Raw genomic sequence first — 18,958 nt, forward strand, 5'->3', positions numbered from 1 at the left:
CAGTATTCACATTGACTTCTGTCCTACTGCGTTTGCCCTGTAACACTGGCAACTTAGATAAAACCTCTGTAAGAGTAGTTGACATAACTGCAGCCATATCCTGCAGAGTAAATTAATTAGACGCGGTTGAGGAACCCGGCGTCACTTGGGTGGGAGTTAAAGGTTGTGACACTTGGGGAGAATTTGGGGGCATATCCTGATTCTCCTCAGACCGAGAATCATCCTGAGGCACACTTTCTTTACATAAAATATGCTTTTTACATTGTAAAGCCCTTTCAGTACAAGAGGGACACAAAGTAAGAGGAGGTTCCACAGTGGCATCTAAACACATAGAACAAGGAGTTTCCTCAAGTTCAGACATGTTAAACAGACTAGCAATAGCAACAATAGTCATTTTTAACCTTAATTATTGACTCAAAAAATTTCCAAAAAAAAAGTGTACTGCGCCTTTAAATAATAAAAGCGCAACAATTTTTCTGTATCTCACAAAAACGATTCTTGCAGCGATAAAAAAATATAATAAGCTCAAGTTAGCTAAATAATATTGTTAGAAAATGCTAAGTGACATTTTATAGCATCTTTATTTGATATAACAAATTTTTTCAAACAATATCAGCCCCTGCACCTCACCACAGCTCTACTGTGGCACCTACCTGCCCCCAGGGTACTCAATTCTGTGACAATAACGATCCGTTGATTGAAAATCTAACTTGGGCCCCACCGGAGCTAGGGCTTTGCTGCCTTGTACTGAAAAGAAACTGAGCGTCTGAGCGCGCGAAATAGGCCCCGCTAACCATGGGCGTCGCACTAGTCGTCCCCACAACCGCATGGGAAGAAAAATCAGATAAGCCATGTGGTCCCCTAATTATAGTAAAAACGTAACGACTACAATAAACAGCCATCTTTCACAGGCCAATTTATACAAATAATAGGACAGTCTCTCAACCGCATCTCCCAGTGTCTAGCCCAAATTGAGTCACATATAATATATAGCATCAATATAAAAAACGGTAATTTCAGTTGCACCATAAAGCATATAGTGCCTACTGCTTACCCCTTCCCCGGCAGGGAATAATGTCAGCCTGTTCTGATATAACAAGTCTCCCCAGAAGTAAAGAACTGAACATACCTCAATGCTGCTTGTAGCATGACACCGTTCTCCACACTAAAGATTTTTCTTACACTACCTTCAGAAACTCTGTGGGAACCAGAATGGATCTTAGATAACGTTTGCTAAGATCATCAACATCAGAGCAGAAAAAATAATGTCTCCATTCCTCTTGGGAATCCAGACTGACGATTTCTCCCTGAGGAAAACAGCACTCACTGGCACCATTTTAAAATAAAAAACTTCTTGATTGAAGAATCTAAACTAACACCTCACTTTACCTCTTCCTATTACTAACACAGGCAAAGAGAATGACTGGGGGTGGAGGGAAGGGAGGAGCTATATATACAGCTCTGCTGTGGTGCTCTTTGCAACTTCCTGTTAGCAGGAGGATAAATCCCACAAGTAAGGATGAAATCCGTGGACTCGTCATATCTTGTAAAAGAAATTGTGGTTTTATGTCCCTTTAAATCTTATGTAACTTGCATTGCAACTAAGGTGGCCACCTCAGCCATGTTTTCCTGGACACTTATGAGTTACACATGCTGCAGGGTGTACAGAGGGGAACATGCATTGAACACCTAAACAGCACACAAATATTGACCATGGACAGCACTATTCATGTTCCTCCCTGCTTACCCTGCAGCATGTGTAATTCATAAGTGTCCAGGAAAACAAGGCCGAGGTGGCAACTCTAATTGCAACTGATGTTATAGATCTTATCACATACAACCCCTGCACAAACCCGCACATGGGCCTCATTACACAGGAGGTTCATTCCAGAAGAACGAATAATAATTAACTAATAATCAGATTGGCACATTCACATCCCTTCTAGTGCAACATTTTGTATCAGGACATGGAAAAATCAGATGTATATATAAGAAATCCAGGTAATCGTAGGATTACACAGGGAAATTTGACCTTACCCAGCGCCTGTGGGTAAAGCCCAGTGTAGTGTAATTCCCCCATCTACACTTTTTTCTTCCCACACCTAGGGGGTAAATGAAGGCGCCTTGCCGACCCTTTGGCATCCAATGAAGGCGCCCCGCCGACCCATGGGGAATGAGGTTTACCCCCCTTGAACCTCCCAGGCAGAGGCAAAAAGATAGTGAAGATGGAGGAATTACAGTGCATCCAATATATGTCTGATGCGGTGACTCAATGCACTCTGAGGATATTTATGTTGTTACATCGGGCTTTACCCACAGCCGCTTGGGTAATGTCTATTTTACCCAGGTAATCCTAGGATTACCCGGTATCTGACTTTACCCGCAACATAGATAGATAGATAGATAGATAGATAGTTATCTATAGTTTTATTTATATTTTTAAGACGAACAGCTAGGGTTCATCTATGATTATGGCTTGATGCTGAAGCCAACTGGTTCATGCTTGTTGGCTGATCTTGCTAATATCAAGTGTCTTGTCTCTTCTATTTTTAATTTGCATGCAATAAAGTGAAATTAGCTTTTAGATGACAGGAGCAGCCCTGCTTTTATTTTTTGTAACTGGTTTTGATTGCCAGACTAGCGGCTAGCAAGGGTCTTCATTGTAAAACTATTTCCGTTGTACTCCATTGTACACACGCTGTTAAGCTTTGAGCCAGACCAGGTGGAGCCTGGAGTTGTTACTAACGCTTGGAAGTTAAAGATTGGATTTCGCTTCGGACCCTTTGATGTAATACTACCAGAGCTCACATAACTATCTTACGGTGTGACTCATACAGAGAGGGATTGCCTGGTATTTCGGGGCTGGACTGCACTGTTAAGTCAGGATCAGACTGATGTGCTACAGGAAAGTTCTTCTCTGTGAAAGGCACATGTTGAGCAAAAAGAGGCTGCTTCTTGGGTGGTAACTAGCCATAGAACAAGCTATTATGCTATTGTTTGTTTCCAGGTTGAGCGCTTCTCTCTTTTTATTTATGCAAATTATGACATTTTGGGAAGTCTCCCTAAGTGTGATGCGGGAATCCAGACGTGGACCCGTTGCTCAGTGTGCCTAGAGGGATATGGCTGCACCTCACTGACGAGGCCCAGAATAGGCCGAAACGTACGTCTGGGGTTTTGCTGTTTCTCTCGTTCAGAGAAGGATTGCCTGGTATTTCGGGGCTGGACTGTACTGTGAAGTCAGGATCAGACTGATATGCTTCAGGAAAGTTCTTCTCTGTGAAAGGCACATGTTGAGCAAAAAGAGGTTGCTTCTTGGGTGGTAACTAGCCATAGAACAAGCTATTATGCTATTGTTCGTTTCCAGGTTGAGCGCTTCTCTCTTTTTATTTATGCAAATTATGACACTTAAGGAAGTCTCCCTAAGTGTGATGCGGGAATCCAGACGTGGACCTGTTGCTCAGTGTGCCTAGAGGGTTATGGCTGCACCTCACTGACGAGGCCCACAATAGGCCGAAATGTACGTCTGGGGTTTTGCTGTTTCTCTTGTTCAGAGAAGGATTGCCTGGTATTTCGGGGCTGGACTGTACTGTGAAGTCAGGATCAGACTGATATGCTTCAGGAAAGTTCTTCTCTGTGAAAGGCACATGTTGAGCAAAAAGAGGTTGCTTCTTGGGTGGTAACTAGCCATAGAACAAGCTATTATGCTATTGTTCGTTTCCAGGTTGAGCGCTTCTCTCTTTTTATTTATGTAAATTATGACACTTAAGGAAGTCTCCCTAAGTGTGATGCAGGAATCCAGACGTGGACCTGTTGCTCAGTGTGCCTAGAGGGATATGGCTGCACCTCACTGACGAGGCCCACACTAGGCTGAAACGTATGTCTGGGGTTTTGCCGTTTCTCTCGTTCAGAGAGGGATTGCCTGGTATTTCAGGGCTGGACTGTACTGTGAAGTCAGGATCAGACTGATATGCTACAGGAAAGTTCTTCTCTGTGAAAGGCACATATTGAGCAAAAAGAGGCTGCTTCTAGGGTAGTAACTAGCCATAGAACAAGCTATTATGCTATTGTTCGTTCCCAGGTTGAGCGCTTCTCTCTTTTTATTTATGCAGGTGGAGCCTGGAGTTGTTACTAACGCTTAGAAGTTAAACACTGAATTTCACTTCGGACCCTTTGATGTAAAGCTACCAGAGCTCACATAACCATCTTACGGTGTGATTCATACAGCACCACGTATGCTTATCAGATACTGCTTAATTTTATACCAATTGGAGTATTACAGTATTTATTACTAAATTATGGATATACAGGCGCTTTTTAACATCAACGCTAACACCAAGTCAAGTTTGGGATCACCCTAATTTAAAGGGACAGTCTACACCTTAGTCATCTTAAAGTCTTACCTTAGAGTAAGCTGCAAATTTCTTCCTGGAACCCCTTCTATATCATGCAGCAGGAACAGTAAAAAGGGTATTTAAAAATGAATATTGTTTCTTGCCAGTTTGAAATGACTGCCAAGCTCCGCCCACTGATGACATCACAATCTGGGCTACATCTAGGCACTCTGCAGCATAGCACTAACAGTCTGTTGAATCTAACTAGTGAGCCTTTTGTGATTGGATGCCATATGCAGCTCAGATCGTGATGTCATCAGTGGGTGGAGCTTGAAAGCCATTTCAAAGTGACCAGAAGCTTTTTAACCATTCATGCTGCATGATATAGAAAAGGTACAGGAGGCTATTTGAAGCTTAATCTAAGGTAAGACTTTAAGATGACCAAGGTGTAGTCTGTCCCTTTAATGCAATGTTTCTACCAACTTTACTAAATAAATATCACTTTTACAATTACTTACTTTTCCACATATGGGTTTTTGGTTGTCCCAAGAGAGTAGATGCTGCACAACGTTCTGTAGCAAGAGACCTGTACATCATCCACTGGAGGAGTAAAATAATGCACCAGATGATTATTAATGTCACGTATTCTGCACTTTATATTATATGTTATAAATATTAAGCAGCATCATTTGCTAAAAATATACTGTTTGATATTTTTGTAGGTTTCTGTGATGATACAAACCTTATTCAGATCATGCGTACTGTAGTGTTTGTAAATCCAGGTGGTTTAGAAATATATCTGACACAGAGTCCATTTATACAGCAACTAACTACACACTTTATTTCCTGGTTCCTCACTTCAACAACACTGTCCCCGCCCCTGCTTCTTTGCAACAATTATATACATTTACAAGTCAGAGCACAAACTAGGAAGAAAGCATTATATATTATAATATCACAACAAACACCATATCTCTCCCTTACTTTAGATTAGAAACATAACAAATAAACTAAACATAAATATAACTATATATATACTATGCTTAATATCTAGAAATAAGACCAACTATATTTCACATAAAAGAGTTGCATGATGACATAATACATTACATGAAAACACATTATTTTTCATAGTTTTTAAGGTATTCAGGAGGTCTTCTATTTTCTCTGAGAGGGTATTTTCGATTAGTATCTAAGGACTGATCATATGCTAAGTTTTCTTCCCCCTCACTGCTCTCTGAGTTATTCATATTATCATCATGTTCTTGAAATAATTTGGGTATATCAGAATCATCATCTTCTGCATCAGATACTTCAGTGTCCTGTTCTTTGTGTAGTTTCTTGAAGAAAGAAGAGTTCCGAGTTATTGTATGTCCATTTCTTTCTGCAGTGATCATTGATCCTTGAATTCTTGTAACTGTATATGGGATGACATCATATAAAGTATCCAACTTGTGTCGTCTATCTTGCCTACACAGGACTCTGTCTCCAACAGCAAAAGGAGCAGATTTGGTATGATAATATTTATCCGCATAAGCTTTCATCTTGGCTTTGGCATGACTGTCTTTTTGTATTAAGTCCTTGTTGAGTGTCTCTGTTAGCGAATCATTTATATCCGGAATTTTGATCCGAAGTTTGCGATTGAATAACAGCTCTGCAGGTGATCTGCCAGTAGTACAATGGGGAGTTGATCGATAGTCTCTCAGAAAAGAGTATAAATTTTGTTTCCATGGTCTACCTTGCGCTGTAGTTGCCCTTAGAAATTTCCCCATAGAACGCATGAATCTTTCAGCTTCTGCATTAGCTTGTGGCCACAAAGGAGTAATGCGCCTATGTTTAAATCCAAGATATGAAGCAAATTTATTAAACTGAGTACTGTTAAATGGGGGACCGTTATCTGTTTTAACAATTTTAGGAATTCCCAATAAAGAGAAAACTTTGTCTAAAACCGGAATAACAGTGACTGAAGATGTTGAGCTGATAACTTCTACTACCGGGTATCTTGAATATTCGTCTATAATCACCATCAAATAATCTCTAGTAGGTAATGGACCATAAAAATCTATACTCACATTACACCATGGTGCTTCAGGCAATGCAGACATTTTTAAAGGTTCTATGTGAGCTCCTGGAGTTGTGGCTTGACACACAATACAATTTCTCACCAACTTTTCTGCTTGTTGATCTATTGATGGAAACCACACTTTTTCTCGCAATAAACTTTTCATTTTAACTATTCCTTGGTGACCTTCATGTGCTAAGGATAATACTTGCTGTTGTAAACATGTCGGAACGACTAGTCGATTACCTCGCAAGATAATACTGTTGTCATTATTCACTGAGAGTTCTTTGCTAAATCTTGCAAATGACTTCAACTCTTTTCCATGTATTTTGTCAGAATCAGCTGTGTACCATTTTCCATTCCGAACTAATACAGCGAGTTTTTGCAGTATAGGATCAGCTAATGTTGCTTGTTGTATTTCTTCTAAACTCAATGCTTTAGGTATAGCATGATTAGTAACAAAATTGATATATTCCTCTGCATCCATGGAACTTGGTGAACTTGTGAATGAATCTGTTGATATAGGATGTCGAGACATATAGTCTGCTGGGTTCTCTTTTCCAGATTTGTAAACCACAGTAAAATTATATGGTTGTAGTCTTAAACCCCATCTTTCTATTCTAGCGGGTGGTTTGGATTTTGGATTATTCCAGATCAACTGTAAAGGCTTGTGATCTGTGATCAGTGTGAATGGACAACCATATAAATATAAATGAAAGTATTCACAACTCCAAACTATTTCCAGAGCTTCACGTTCTGTTTGAGAATAACGTTTTTCCACATCATTTAAAGAACGGCTACCATAAGCAATTATATAATGCTTGCCTTTGTCTCTCTGCGCCAGAATAGCACCTAAACCAACAGGGCTAGCATCTACTAAAAGAATAGTTTGCCGTTGAGGGTTAAAATAGGACATTGTCTTGTCACTGGTCAAACTCTGTTTCAGTTGTTGAAAAGCTTGTTGTTCAGTTTCAGTCCAACGCCATGGCACACTTTTCTTTGTTAACTCTCTTAAAGGTGTGGCAATAGTAGAGAAATTAGGGATAAATCGAGAACAGTAGTTTACCATCCCTAGGAAACTTCTGACTTCACTGGCGTCTATTGGAGGATTTGCATTCTGAATTGCTTCCACTTTCTTTGGGTCTGCTGATATGCCTTCAGCTGAAAAAACAAATCCATAAAATTCTAGTTTAGTTTTGTTAAATTCACACTTACTACAATTTAAGGTAAGTCCTTTCTCATGAAGTCGCTCAAAAACTGCTGTGAGATTTTTATCATGGTCCTCTTGAGTAGCTCCAAACACAATGATATCATCGCTGAAGTTTTTAACTCCTGGAATTCCAGATAATGTTTGCTGTATTGCATTTTGAAATACTTCAGCAGCAGAAGAAACACCAAAACTTAGGCGCTTGTATCTCCACAATCCTGTGTGTGTTGAGAATGTAGTTATATATCTACTTGTTGGATCCAATTCCAGTTGATGATAGCCTGATTTTAAATCAAGTTTGGAGAAAACTTTTGCCTGGTTGAGATCATGAATTATATCATCTAATGTTGGAGTAACGTGGCGCTCCCTGATAATGGCAGTGTTGGCTTGCCTCATGTCTATGCAAATTCTTACACTATTTGGGTCTTTGGGTTTTGGCATTGATACTATTGGGGAGACCCATGGAGTTGGCCCCTGCACTCTTTCGATGATTCCTTGTGTTTCAAGGTTCCTGAGTTCAGCATCAACCTTGTGCCTTAGATGAAATGGAATTCTTCTATGTGGTTGTATTACAGGTTTTATATGTGGATTAATATGCAGCTGTACTTGAAAATCTTTCAATTTACCAATGCCATTAAACAAATGGGAATACTGCTGTAATAACCGATCTGCTACAGATCCTGTGTCCTTTCTAGGTGAAATTGCATTCATAAGCTTTATAAGTCCCAAACTGGATGAAGTTTCAAAACTCAGAAGAGAAGAATTTTGACCCTTTACAACATAAAACATAGTTGCTGTTTTGTTGTGTTTAAATGCACATGTGGCTGTAAATTTACCAATGACATTAAGGGGTTTAGTTGATCCATATGCATATATATTTATTTTACTCTGTAATAACTGTGGTTGTGGTTTTAACATGTGAAATGTTTGTTCACCCACTAAATTGACAGCAGATCCTGAATCAATCAATGCAGTGATTTTAGTGTCATTAATGAGTACATCAACTTGTGGCTGAGTTAGGTTACACATGTTGTTTACTACAAATACATATTTGTCATCATTGTTTGAATATTGTCCTTTTTGATCAGGAGATCTGACTAGATTTACTTTCCACTGTTCTGATGTATGTGGTTCAGTATGTGATTGAGGTATTTGATACAGTTTTGTTCTACATTGCTTTGCAAAGTGATTAAATTTCCCACATGCCCTGCATTGCTTATTCCTTGCAGGACAAGTCCCATTATGTGGATAGAAACCCCCACAGTTCCTGCATAACACACATGAGATCTGTTTCTTTTTTGTGGGCTGTACTGTTGAACTGTCTTTTTGAACTCTATTTGTAATAAACTGATCTTCAGTAGATCTATTTTCTATGCTTGCAGCTTGCCTGTCAGCAATTTCTAATGTTCTGCCATAATCAAGCAAATCTTTTAAAGATAGTTCAGATTGTCTCAGTGCATATTTCCTAAGTTTTGAAGAAGTGCAGCTTTGTATTATCTGTGCTTTAATCTCATTTTCAACATTAGAAAACTCACAATTCTTTCCTAGTAAACGTAACCTGGTTTGAAATGCATCTAAAGGTTCATCACCCTGTTGTGTTGCCTGTCTGAATGTGTATATTTCATACTGAGTGTTCTTTTTAGGGAGAAAATATGTTGTCAGTTTATCTTTAACATCATTGTATGAGTCAGTGGTTGCAGACAAGGTATCATAAATGTCATACACTTTTTCTCCAGCTAAATGAAGCAGTAAAGCCTTTTTTCTGTTTGCATCAGTAACATCCAAAGCAATAAGATAATTTTCAAATCTCTGAATCCATTTTAGCCATCTTGGGCCTACTGAGCTTAGTTCTGCATCAGAATCAAACACAGGGAAGTTGTATTCATTACATGCAGCCATTCTTGTGTGTGTATTGCAGCAGGTTACTCACTGTTTGCTGAGACAAAGCAATAGGGTTCAAACATAATCCTCGTCGCCAAAATGTAGTGTTTGTAAATCCAGGTGGTTTAGAAATATATCTGACACAGAGTCCATTTATACAGCAACTAACTACACACTTTATTTCCTGGTTCCTCACTTCAACAACACTGTCCCCGCCCCTGCTTCTTTGCAACAATTATATACATTTACAAGTCAGAGCACAAACTAGGAAGAAAGCATTATATATTATAATATCACAACAAACACCATACGTACCAATGGCTGTTTTTGCTAAATGTTGGTTACTGTTTAAAGGGACATTACAAGCCATTCTATAATCTATAGCCTATATCAGCCATAAAGGGACACTAAATACATTTCAAGCACCTTCCTTTGAACATGGGTGCTGCCATATTGGAACCTAAGTTTCATTGCAGGTATCTGAAGGAAAGGTACTGCACATGTGCAAACAGCTCAGAAATGGAATGTAGTGAAAGATAGAACATGGCAGCACCCATAACTAGAGGGAGGTGGGGAATAACCCCAAAAGTATGCTTATAAAATGTATTTAGTTTGTAATGCCCCTTTAAACATATGCATACAAAATAAATGTTTTAAATTCAATTTAAACTTGTATTTTGTTGTTAAATTGGCATAGCTCTTGAAAGGGTTCTTTAATATATTATCACCAAATAAAATGACAGAAAGAGCCTCTAACATTATCCTCAGAGGCTAAAGAATGAAGGCTGCACACAGATTCACATTAATATACCTTTATTTATACCTAATTCCATCTCACCAAAACACCAAAAGTATACTAAAAAACCCCGGTAACAGTCTACATGAGTAGCTAAAAGGAATCGTATGGCGGCACCGGCCTCAGCAGGTAGGTGGCATCGATGTGCTCTTTTAAGAACATTTTATTAAAGAGAATTAGAGATTAATTCGCCGAGTCTTTAATAAACGGTTTTGAATCTAACGTTGCCTTCCAGTGTGTACATTCCTTTTGAAGCAGGTTTAGTGTCAGACGTTATTGCACTATCATTCTACTTTTTCCTTGAGGTACACCAGAGCAGCGTATCAATATTATCTACCTACTGAGGCCGGTGTTTTAAAATGTTCCTCGACCCATAAGGATGCTGAACCGCGTCACTTCCGGGGCCACCACTCAGCTGTCTGACTGCAAATCCCTTCAGAGCGCATGCACTTCATCGAGTCACTGCATCAAACATATATACGGTGCACTGTAATTCACCCATCTTCACTATCATTTTTGCCTCTGCCTTGGGGGTTTAAGGGGGGGGCAAAGCACTCCTTGTAAACCTCCTTCCACAAGGTTCACTTAGGGTGGATGCCAGAGTATCGACGGAGCGCCCCCCTTTAACATCACAGGCAGAGGCAAAAAAAACTAAACTAGGGAATTCTCTTTCTTGGAGTTCCATACCAGGAGCACTTAGGGAAAATTGTGTGCACAGCTTCATGCTATTTAAAGGCAACCAGGATGCTAACTGATCCATTAGCCTCTGATGAAGTGAGCTTATACGCTCACGAAACGCGTAAGGCACGTGACGCACGTTCGTGACGTCACATCCGGAATTCCGATTACCCGCTGAGGTTGTTCACTAGCTGCTCCGTGCAGCGATATTCCTCTCAGCTATTTTTGTTTCTTTGGAAACCAGCAGCGCTACTACTGCACACCACTACTCAAAAGTAAGTAAATTGCCATCTGCACGCTCCCAATATATATTTTGTCGTGCCATTTGGCTACTTACACTTTTATTATATTTTTACACTTTTACACCTTTACCGTTTACGGTTGTACCCCTTTTGCAAACAGTCTCTCGTATCATATCCACTACACCAGTATTACTTTTTACACATTTTTACATTTCTATTGTTTATCAATAATAATAAAATTTGTTTTTAATATATTTATTTTTTGGCTCATGTACATTTGTTTTTAATATATTTATTTTTTGGCTCATGTATATTTTTTATATATTTTATTTCTGGATATCAGCTCACATTAAATAGGAACTTCCTTCACTTTTACCCTCTGTCCAAAATTACAGTGTGGTAAGAACAGGAGATTCCCACAAGTACACTCCGGTTCCACGGTAACTAATTGTTTGCCTCCCGGTTCTAAATATCTATAATTACATTAATATTACCTCTATACACACCTTCTCATATATATTTTCCATCATATGTGGTATTTGTGTCTGTTGTTTACACACACCACTAGCATCTATTCGTCGCTGATCGCTGATCCCTGTGATCTAACAGGTGAGCATTTAATATCACTTATTTTGATCTCTAATCATTCAACACTCATCTGGGGACATTCCCATTTTTGTTTCTCTCCCCTCCACTTGCTCATGAGGAACATCTTCTGCTAGCGCTATTAGAACATACCCTATTCAACTTTTTTCCCAATTCCAGTCTCACCAAGGAGGAATGAGACACCACTAATAGCAGCAGGCATTGGACATTTTCATTTTATTGCACAACAACTTCTGCTCATATTTTGGCGCAACTACCTACCACCCCCTTTCTTCATATATATATATATATATATATATATATATATATATATATATATATATATATATATATATATATATATGTATATGTATATATATGTTTATATACAATACATATCTATGTATATATTAAGCATGTGCATTCAGAGGTTTCGGATGCACCTGAATGTAGAAGACGGCAACTTCTTGCGGCATTCAGCTCTTTTCGGAGCAGGATTTCTTCTTATGAAAGTGCAACACACTAAGATCTGTGCAAATCCACTAAAAAGATCAGAATTCTGCGAGCGGCGACCTTCTTCCACATTCAGAGGTGTCCGAATAAGGAATTCTTCAGAACGCCCCATAGAAGTCAAAGGGGAGGAGTAAGCGCGGTCACAATATCCGAAGTCAACTTGTAATACGAGAGCTAATCTAGCCACGGTAATTGTTTACTATGAGCGCAGCTCATCGACCAAGAAAAAAAAATAGCGCACCACTTGTCATCTGGCCCATATTAGAATGAATAACTCCCTTACTACAGAGCACTGATTTTTTTAAATTTATTTTTTATGTATCCTTGGCTCTAATACTTACATATGACGTCATCTCCAAACTGATGTTGGGCTATGTGTTCAAACAGTGAAGTTAACACAGGAAGAAGAGCCACAGTGGTATAGTTGATGTTCTGAGTTACACCCTTAACTTGAGTGCGTGATTGGGACACCTTCCCTAGTTTTAGATTCTCCACCATCTTCTCGATATCTTCTGATGCTCCCTCAAAGAAAGAGCGCAACCCAGCCTTGACAATCTCTGGACCCGATTTCATCACTGTCCTACAAGGAGGAAGGAAAGGAGATATATATTATAAGGAAAGATGTCTATATATAAGGCATGTGCTCTGACAAGTGTGTGTTAGGAAAAGGTGAGAGGAATTTGGCAATATGTATGCTTAATAGGAAACAATGGGCGTTATGATTCTTGCTGTCTCTATGCATTAGAAGGCAAGTTGCCTTTTTTCTACATTTAGACAAGGTAGCAGGTAAATCTGTATATAGCTACCTTGCATCCAGTGATCGAGCCAAGATATGAAGACAGTTTACAACAGCTGGGGCATCCGTACCTGTGGAGATAGAAATGGAAGTCATATGATGGTGTTAAACTAATATCTTTTACTCTATTATCTAAAATTCTAGTACTGAACAGAATACAGAACACTGGAAAGCAATGTAATGCAGCAAAACACAGAATAAATCATTTTGGCCTCATGCAATAACATCTAAATTGAGTGAAATAGACAGAGAAAGATCCAAACTTCACACCGATGGCTTACCAAAAAGAGACACGCGGTGACGTACCAGACCCGCCATCTTACAGAAAAGGCTGAGAGAAGAAGAGACAGGGGATGGAGAGGGTGCAGATACAGTGGATGAGAGACCATCAGAGTGATTCAGAAGTAGAAAAATGGTAAATAATGACATTTTTTTGCCAATATGTAAACATTTGGAGATACCATTTAGAAATAATATTTTACCTTACTGTCTTTTAGAAGTATATAATACCACTGTCATAAACTACTCGCAAGCACCAACCTCTAAAACTGTACACCGTTTTGATTCCAATGCCTAAATCATAATCACTAGCCTTCTCCAATCTGAAACAAATATTACATCGCATTCATGATTCTGCCCACACTTGACCTTCAGCATTCCTCATACACAACACCCTTCCCTTTTAACCTATAGTCACCAGTAATCACCCGTCTCTTACCAACGACATTAATTATTCTCCATCATCTAGCACATTCCCATATATTTTGTGCTTAAGTGCTGTAGTCCCCCACCAAGCCAAAAAATGTTTGTTGAATGTTGTCTACTAAACATTTTATATCTAAGTTTCTCATATGGATTTTGTACAATCTTTAAATTATCTCCTCAAAGTCTATTCATGACTAATGATCAGACTGTCTCATTCATTAGGTCAATATCTGAACACTCCCTTAAAACTCAAGTTAAACAAATGAAGACACAGCACCAGTTGTTAAAGTTAGTTTGCCAAGGTCAACATAGAATACATTTAAAGTAGCTGAGCCACTCACTTAAAAGTCTAAATTAATTCTGTAAAGAATTATGTCCAAAGTAAAAACATGTCTCATGATGAAGAGCTAATTGTGAGCCTATGGATCCAATTTTACAGAATTATCAAAGGTCTTTATAATTGAATGGTTGGACTTACTTGAAACTCAACCCAACGTTCCTCTTAAAGGGACATTAAACACTAAATATATTTTATAAGCATAGTATTGAGGTTATTCCCTGCCTCCCTCTAGTCATAGGTGCCATGTTGAAATATAGTTTTCACTACATTACAGTGATGACCTGTCTGCACATGTGCATCAACTCTCATTCAGATAACGGCAGTGTAACCTAGGTTCCTTAATGGTAGCACCGGTGATTAGAGGGAGGTGCATGAAATGTATTTAGTGTTTATTGTGTCCTTTTAAGTTCTGAGACCTTGGCCCCAATTTATCAAAGGGCTTGCGGACCTGATCCGACACTGCGGATCAGGTCCGCAAGACTTCGCTAAATGCGGAGAGCAATACGCTCTCCGCATTTAACATTGCACCAGCCGCTCACAAGAGCTGCTGGTGCAACGCCGCCCCCTGCTGACTCGCGGCCAATCGGCCGCCAGCAGGGAGGTGTCAATCAACCCGATCGTATTCGATCGGGTTGATTTCCGGCGATTCCTGTCCGCCTGCTCAGGGCAGACGGACAGGGTTATGGAGCAGCGGTCTTTAGACCGCTGCTTCATAAGTTGTGTTTCTGGCGAGTCTGAAGACTCGCCAGAAACACGGCCCTTCAAGCTCCGTACGGAGCTTGATAAATGGGCCTGTTTGTGTCTCTCATGTTCAAATTCCACTAGACTGTAAACTTACAAAAAGCTGGTCACTCATGGACAGTTAGATAAACATGTTCCTGTTAACCTGAGCTTTAGAATCACCTGAGAGCACTGTATAATAGTCTCAGACTTGCTGGCATTTTATATATATATTATTATAATATTAATTTGTCACATTCTGTTGGCACCATACTACTTACCTAGCAATCATTTCCTTCTCCTTGTTGGATGCATGACCACCACTACCAAGCAGTTTGGCAGGGGTAGAGAGGAAGTAGAGGCAGTGGTTTGTGAAGTACTGATTGATCAAAGGAAGGAGAATCTGTGTGTGGGGAAAACAATAATATTATGACTATGAAAGAAAACTAGTAGGCATCTATCAGCAGAGAGGAGAAGAATTAAACAGATGCCAACAACTCCTACCGCCAAAAAAAGTCAGTAGTTAAGAGCTTTATGGGCTAACGCCGGAACATAAAGCTCCTAACTACTGTGCTACAAAGTACACTAACACCCATAAACTACCTATGTACCCCTAAACCGAGCCACCCCCACATCGCCAACCCTCTAATAAAAATGTTTAACCCCTAATCTGCCGACCGGACACCACCTACATTATAGCTATGAACCCCTAATCTGCTGCCCCTAACATCGCCGACACCTACATTATATTTATTAACCCCTAATCTCCCCCCCCAACGTCGCCGCTACCTTACCTACACTTATTAACCCCTAATTTGTCGACCAGACATCGCCGCCACTATAATAAATTTATTAACCTCTAAACCGCCGCACTCCCACCTCGCAAACACTATAATAAATTTTATTAACCCCTAATCTGCCCTCCCTAACATCGCCGCCACCTTCCTACAATTATTAACCCCTAATCTCGCGCCCGCAATGTCGCGCTACTATAATAAAGTTATTAACCCCTAAACCGAAGTCTAACCCTAACCCTTACACCCCCCTAACTTAAATATAATTTAAATTAAACGAAATAATATTCCTATAATTAAATAAATTATTCCTATTTAAAACTAAATACTTACCTATAAAATAAACCCTAATATAGCTACAATATAACTAATAATTACATTGTAGCTATTTTAGGATTTATGTATTTATTTTAACTAGGTACAATATCTATTAAATATTTAATAGTTACCTAGTTAAAATAAGTACAAAATTACCTGTAAAATAAATCCTAACCTAAGTTACAAATACACCTAACACTACACTATCATTAAATTAATTAAATAAATTAACTACAATTAGCTAAACTAAAATACAATTAAATAAACTATTCTACAATACAAAAAACCCCACTAAATTACAAAAAATAAAGAAAAATTACAAGAAGTTTAAACTAATTATACCGAATCTAAGCCCCCTAATAAAATAAAAAATCCCCCCAAAATAAAAAAATGCCCTACCCTATTCTAAATTACAAAAGTAATCAGCTCTTTTACCAGCTCTTTTTAAGTTAGGGGGGGTTAGGTTTAGACTTCGGTTTAGGGGTTATTAACTTTATTATAGTAGCGGCGACGTTGCGGGTGGGAGATTAGGGGTTAATAATTGTAGGTAGGTGGCGGCGGCGGTGTTAGGGAGGGCAGATTAGGGGTTAATAAAATTTATTATAGTGTTTGCGAGGCAGGAGTGTGGCGGTTTAGGGGTTAATACATTTATTATAGTGGCGGTGAGGTCCGGTCAGCAGATTAGGGGTTAATAAGTGTAGGTAAGGTAGCGGCGACGTTGGGAGGGGCAGATTAGGGGGTAATAAATATAATATAGGTGTCGGCGATGTTAGGGGCAGCAGATTAGGAGTTCATAGGGATAATGTAGGTTGCGGCGGTGTCCGGAGCAGCAGATTAGGGGTTAATAATATAATGCAGGTGTCAGCAATAGCGGGGGCGGCAGATTAGGGGTTAATAAGTGTAAGGTTAGGAGTGTTTAGACTCTGGGTTCATGTTAGGGAGTAGACTTAGAGAGTGTTTCCCCATAGGAAACAATGGGGCTGCGCTAGGAGCTGAACGCTGCTTTTTTGCAGGTGTTAGGTTTTTTTCCAGCCAACTCAGCCCCATTGTATCCTATGGGGATATCGTGCACAAGCACGTTTTTCCAGCTTACCGCTACCGTAGGCAACGCTGGTATTGAGAGTTGAAGGGAAGGTAAATTATGCTCAACGCTCCCTTTTCTGAGCCTAACGCAGCCACTCAGACAACTCTAAATACCAGCGTTGTCTTAAGGGTGCTCTGGGATAAAAAGCAGCGTTAGCTACGCGGGTCTTTACCGACAAAACTCTAAATCTAGGCGTATGTGTCTATTCTCATTCTATGTTCATCAGAGTGGTGAGTAGAAGAGATGGAGGGGATCAACAGAAAGAGGATAGAGATAGGGACCTTCTCACACGTACCTTTGCAAAAAATTTGATCTCTCTTTCATGCGGTGATTTCTCAACCCGCCCACTGCTTACAACAGCATCTGCAACCAACAAAGTATAATTTAAGACTTATAAGACCCATCTTATGCTTTGTCTTGGCGGTGGACATTGGTTACCATGCAAGAGAACATTGGCCTGTAGAATTCCATTAGGATCTTTCATGTTTTAAATTGCATTTAGAGAATTACTGTGTCCTAACACATATAATGTTTGGGTACTGCATTACACTTTTACAAACACTAAGGGAAAATGCTACTAAAATGATGGTAAATATATCATAACTCTTTATGGAACCAATGTTGGAATCAAATATCCTATATATATGGGTGTATCTGCTAGCATAGCTCCAGAGATGAATATGAAGGTAGTAGGCAGTGTTAAAAGTTATAATAGCCAAATTTCTATATAAATCTCTGTTTTATCATCCCCATACCAAGGTGAGCTATGAATTCTTGTGCAGTATCCATTAATTTCAGCAGCTTCTGAAGGAACCCATATGCAAAACGCTTCTCAATGGAAGATGTGTCCAGCTCCATGTCCTTCAAACCCCTGTAGAAGATAGCAAAGCAATTTTGTTTTTCCTTTTTCTTCAGCCTCTTCATTTTTTGCTACATTATGTATCTGATATATTTTCAAATAGCTTAAATAACTTTAGCCATAATGGGTTTTTTTCTATAGTTCCTCCTTTTTCTTCCCAATCACCTTGTTACAGCATAACCATTTATCTGCAAAAATTTCAAGAGTTCCTGGGCCTTCTCTCTGTCACGGGCTTTCTCTTTGGCCGTCAGTGTGTCATATGGCACAAGCAAAGGGTGGGTTCCACCTCCTGAAACAATTTTCACATTATCAGGTGAAAACAAGAAGACAAAAGTTACTTTTATGAAATTGACAAATACACGGATAGGTCAATGGCTGCACAGTTGGGTAGATGATAAGAAGAAACAAAAAGGGCAAATAAACAGATAAATTGACATTTTTGGGGGGATAACTTGATGGATCAGAGAATAGATGGATGGATGAACCAGAAAAAAAGGCAGATAGGTGAAAGACTCTTGGGAAGAAAGGTCGACCAACAAAGGAAGATGACGTTATTTGATAGGAGGTTTAGACAATGGTTGTAATTATGGATGAAATTGATATATATCTAGAGTGGTTCAAGTATGGATGTATAGGTGTTTAATACATGGGTGGGTGAATGAAAGATGGATGATAGGAAAGTTGGGTTCAAACCTTTTGCTTCAAGTTCAAGTTTCTTCTTTCTCCCCCAGGTATTGTGATAATTCTCTGCCAGCTGCTCAGCCATCGACTGCAAGAAGATAATGAGAAATTGTATTATATGTGGTTCTTGTCATTTATTATTTTCTAAGGATAACAGTGTTCTATTAAAAAAATCCACTTTGCAGATCCTCAGATTGTTTGAAGAAAATAATAATGTCCCCTCGTGTATCTTGTTTGTTGAAACCTTCAGTACCCCTCATTATTTTGGTGGCATCTCTTTAAACCTTTCTGCAATGTCCTTCTTAAAGGGACACTGAACATGTTATAATTGTAAGGCATTTCTGTTATATTGCTATAGAAAAACAT

The 18,958-nt window shown here is 39.2% G+C and overlaps 1 protein-coding gene across 1 annotated transcript in view; it reads right to left on the reverse strand.

Moving 5' to 3' along the window:
* RYR1 (ryanodine receptor 1) overlaps positions 1-18,958 on the reverse strand; it is a 250,295-nt gene that overhangs the window by 74,995 nt on the left and 156,342 nt on the right. The window contains 9 exon segments of the mRNA XM_053721620.1: positions 4,850-4,931; positions 12,637-12,875; positions 13,102-13,162; positions 13,373-13,422; positions 15,138-15,259; positions 17,348-17,415; positions 17,808-17,923; positions 18,077-18,200; positions 18,605-18,680. Coding sequence (XP_053577595.1) covers positions 4,850-4,931; positions 12,637-12,875; positions 13,102-13,162; positions 13,373-13,422; positions 15,138-15,259; positions 17,348-17,415; positions 17,808-17,923; positions 18,077-18,200; positions 18,605-18,680 — 938 coding nt within the window.

This window comes from Bombina bombina, chromosome 7 (genome assembly GCF_027579735.1).
Source record: "Bombina bombina isolate aBomBom1 chromosome 7, aBomBom1.pri, whole genome shotgun sequence".
NCBI lineage: Eukaryota > Metazoa > Chordata > Amphibia > Anura > Bombinatoridae > Bombina > Bombina bombina.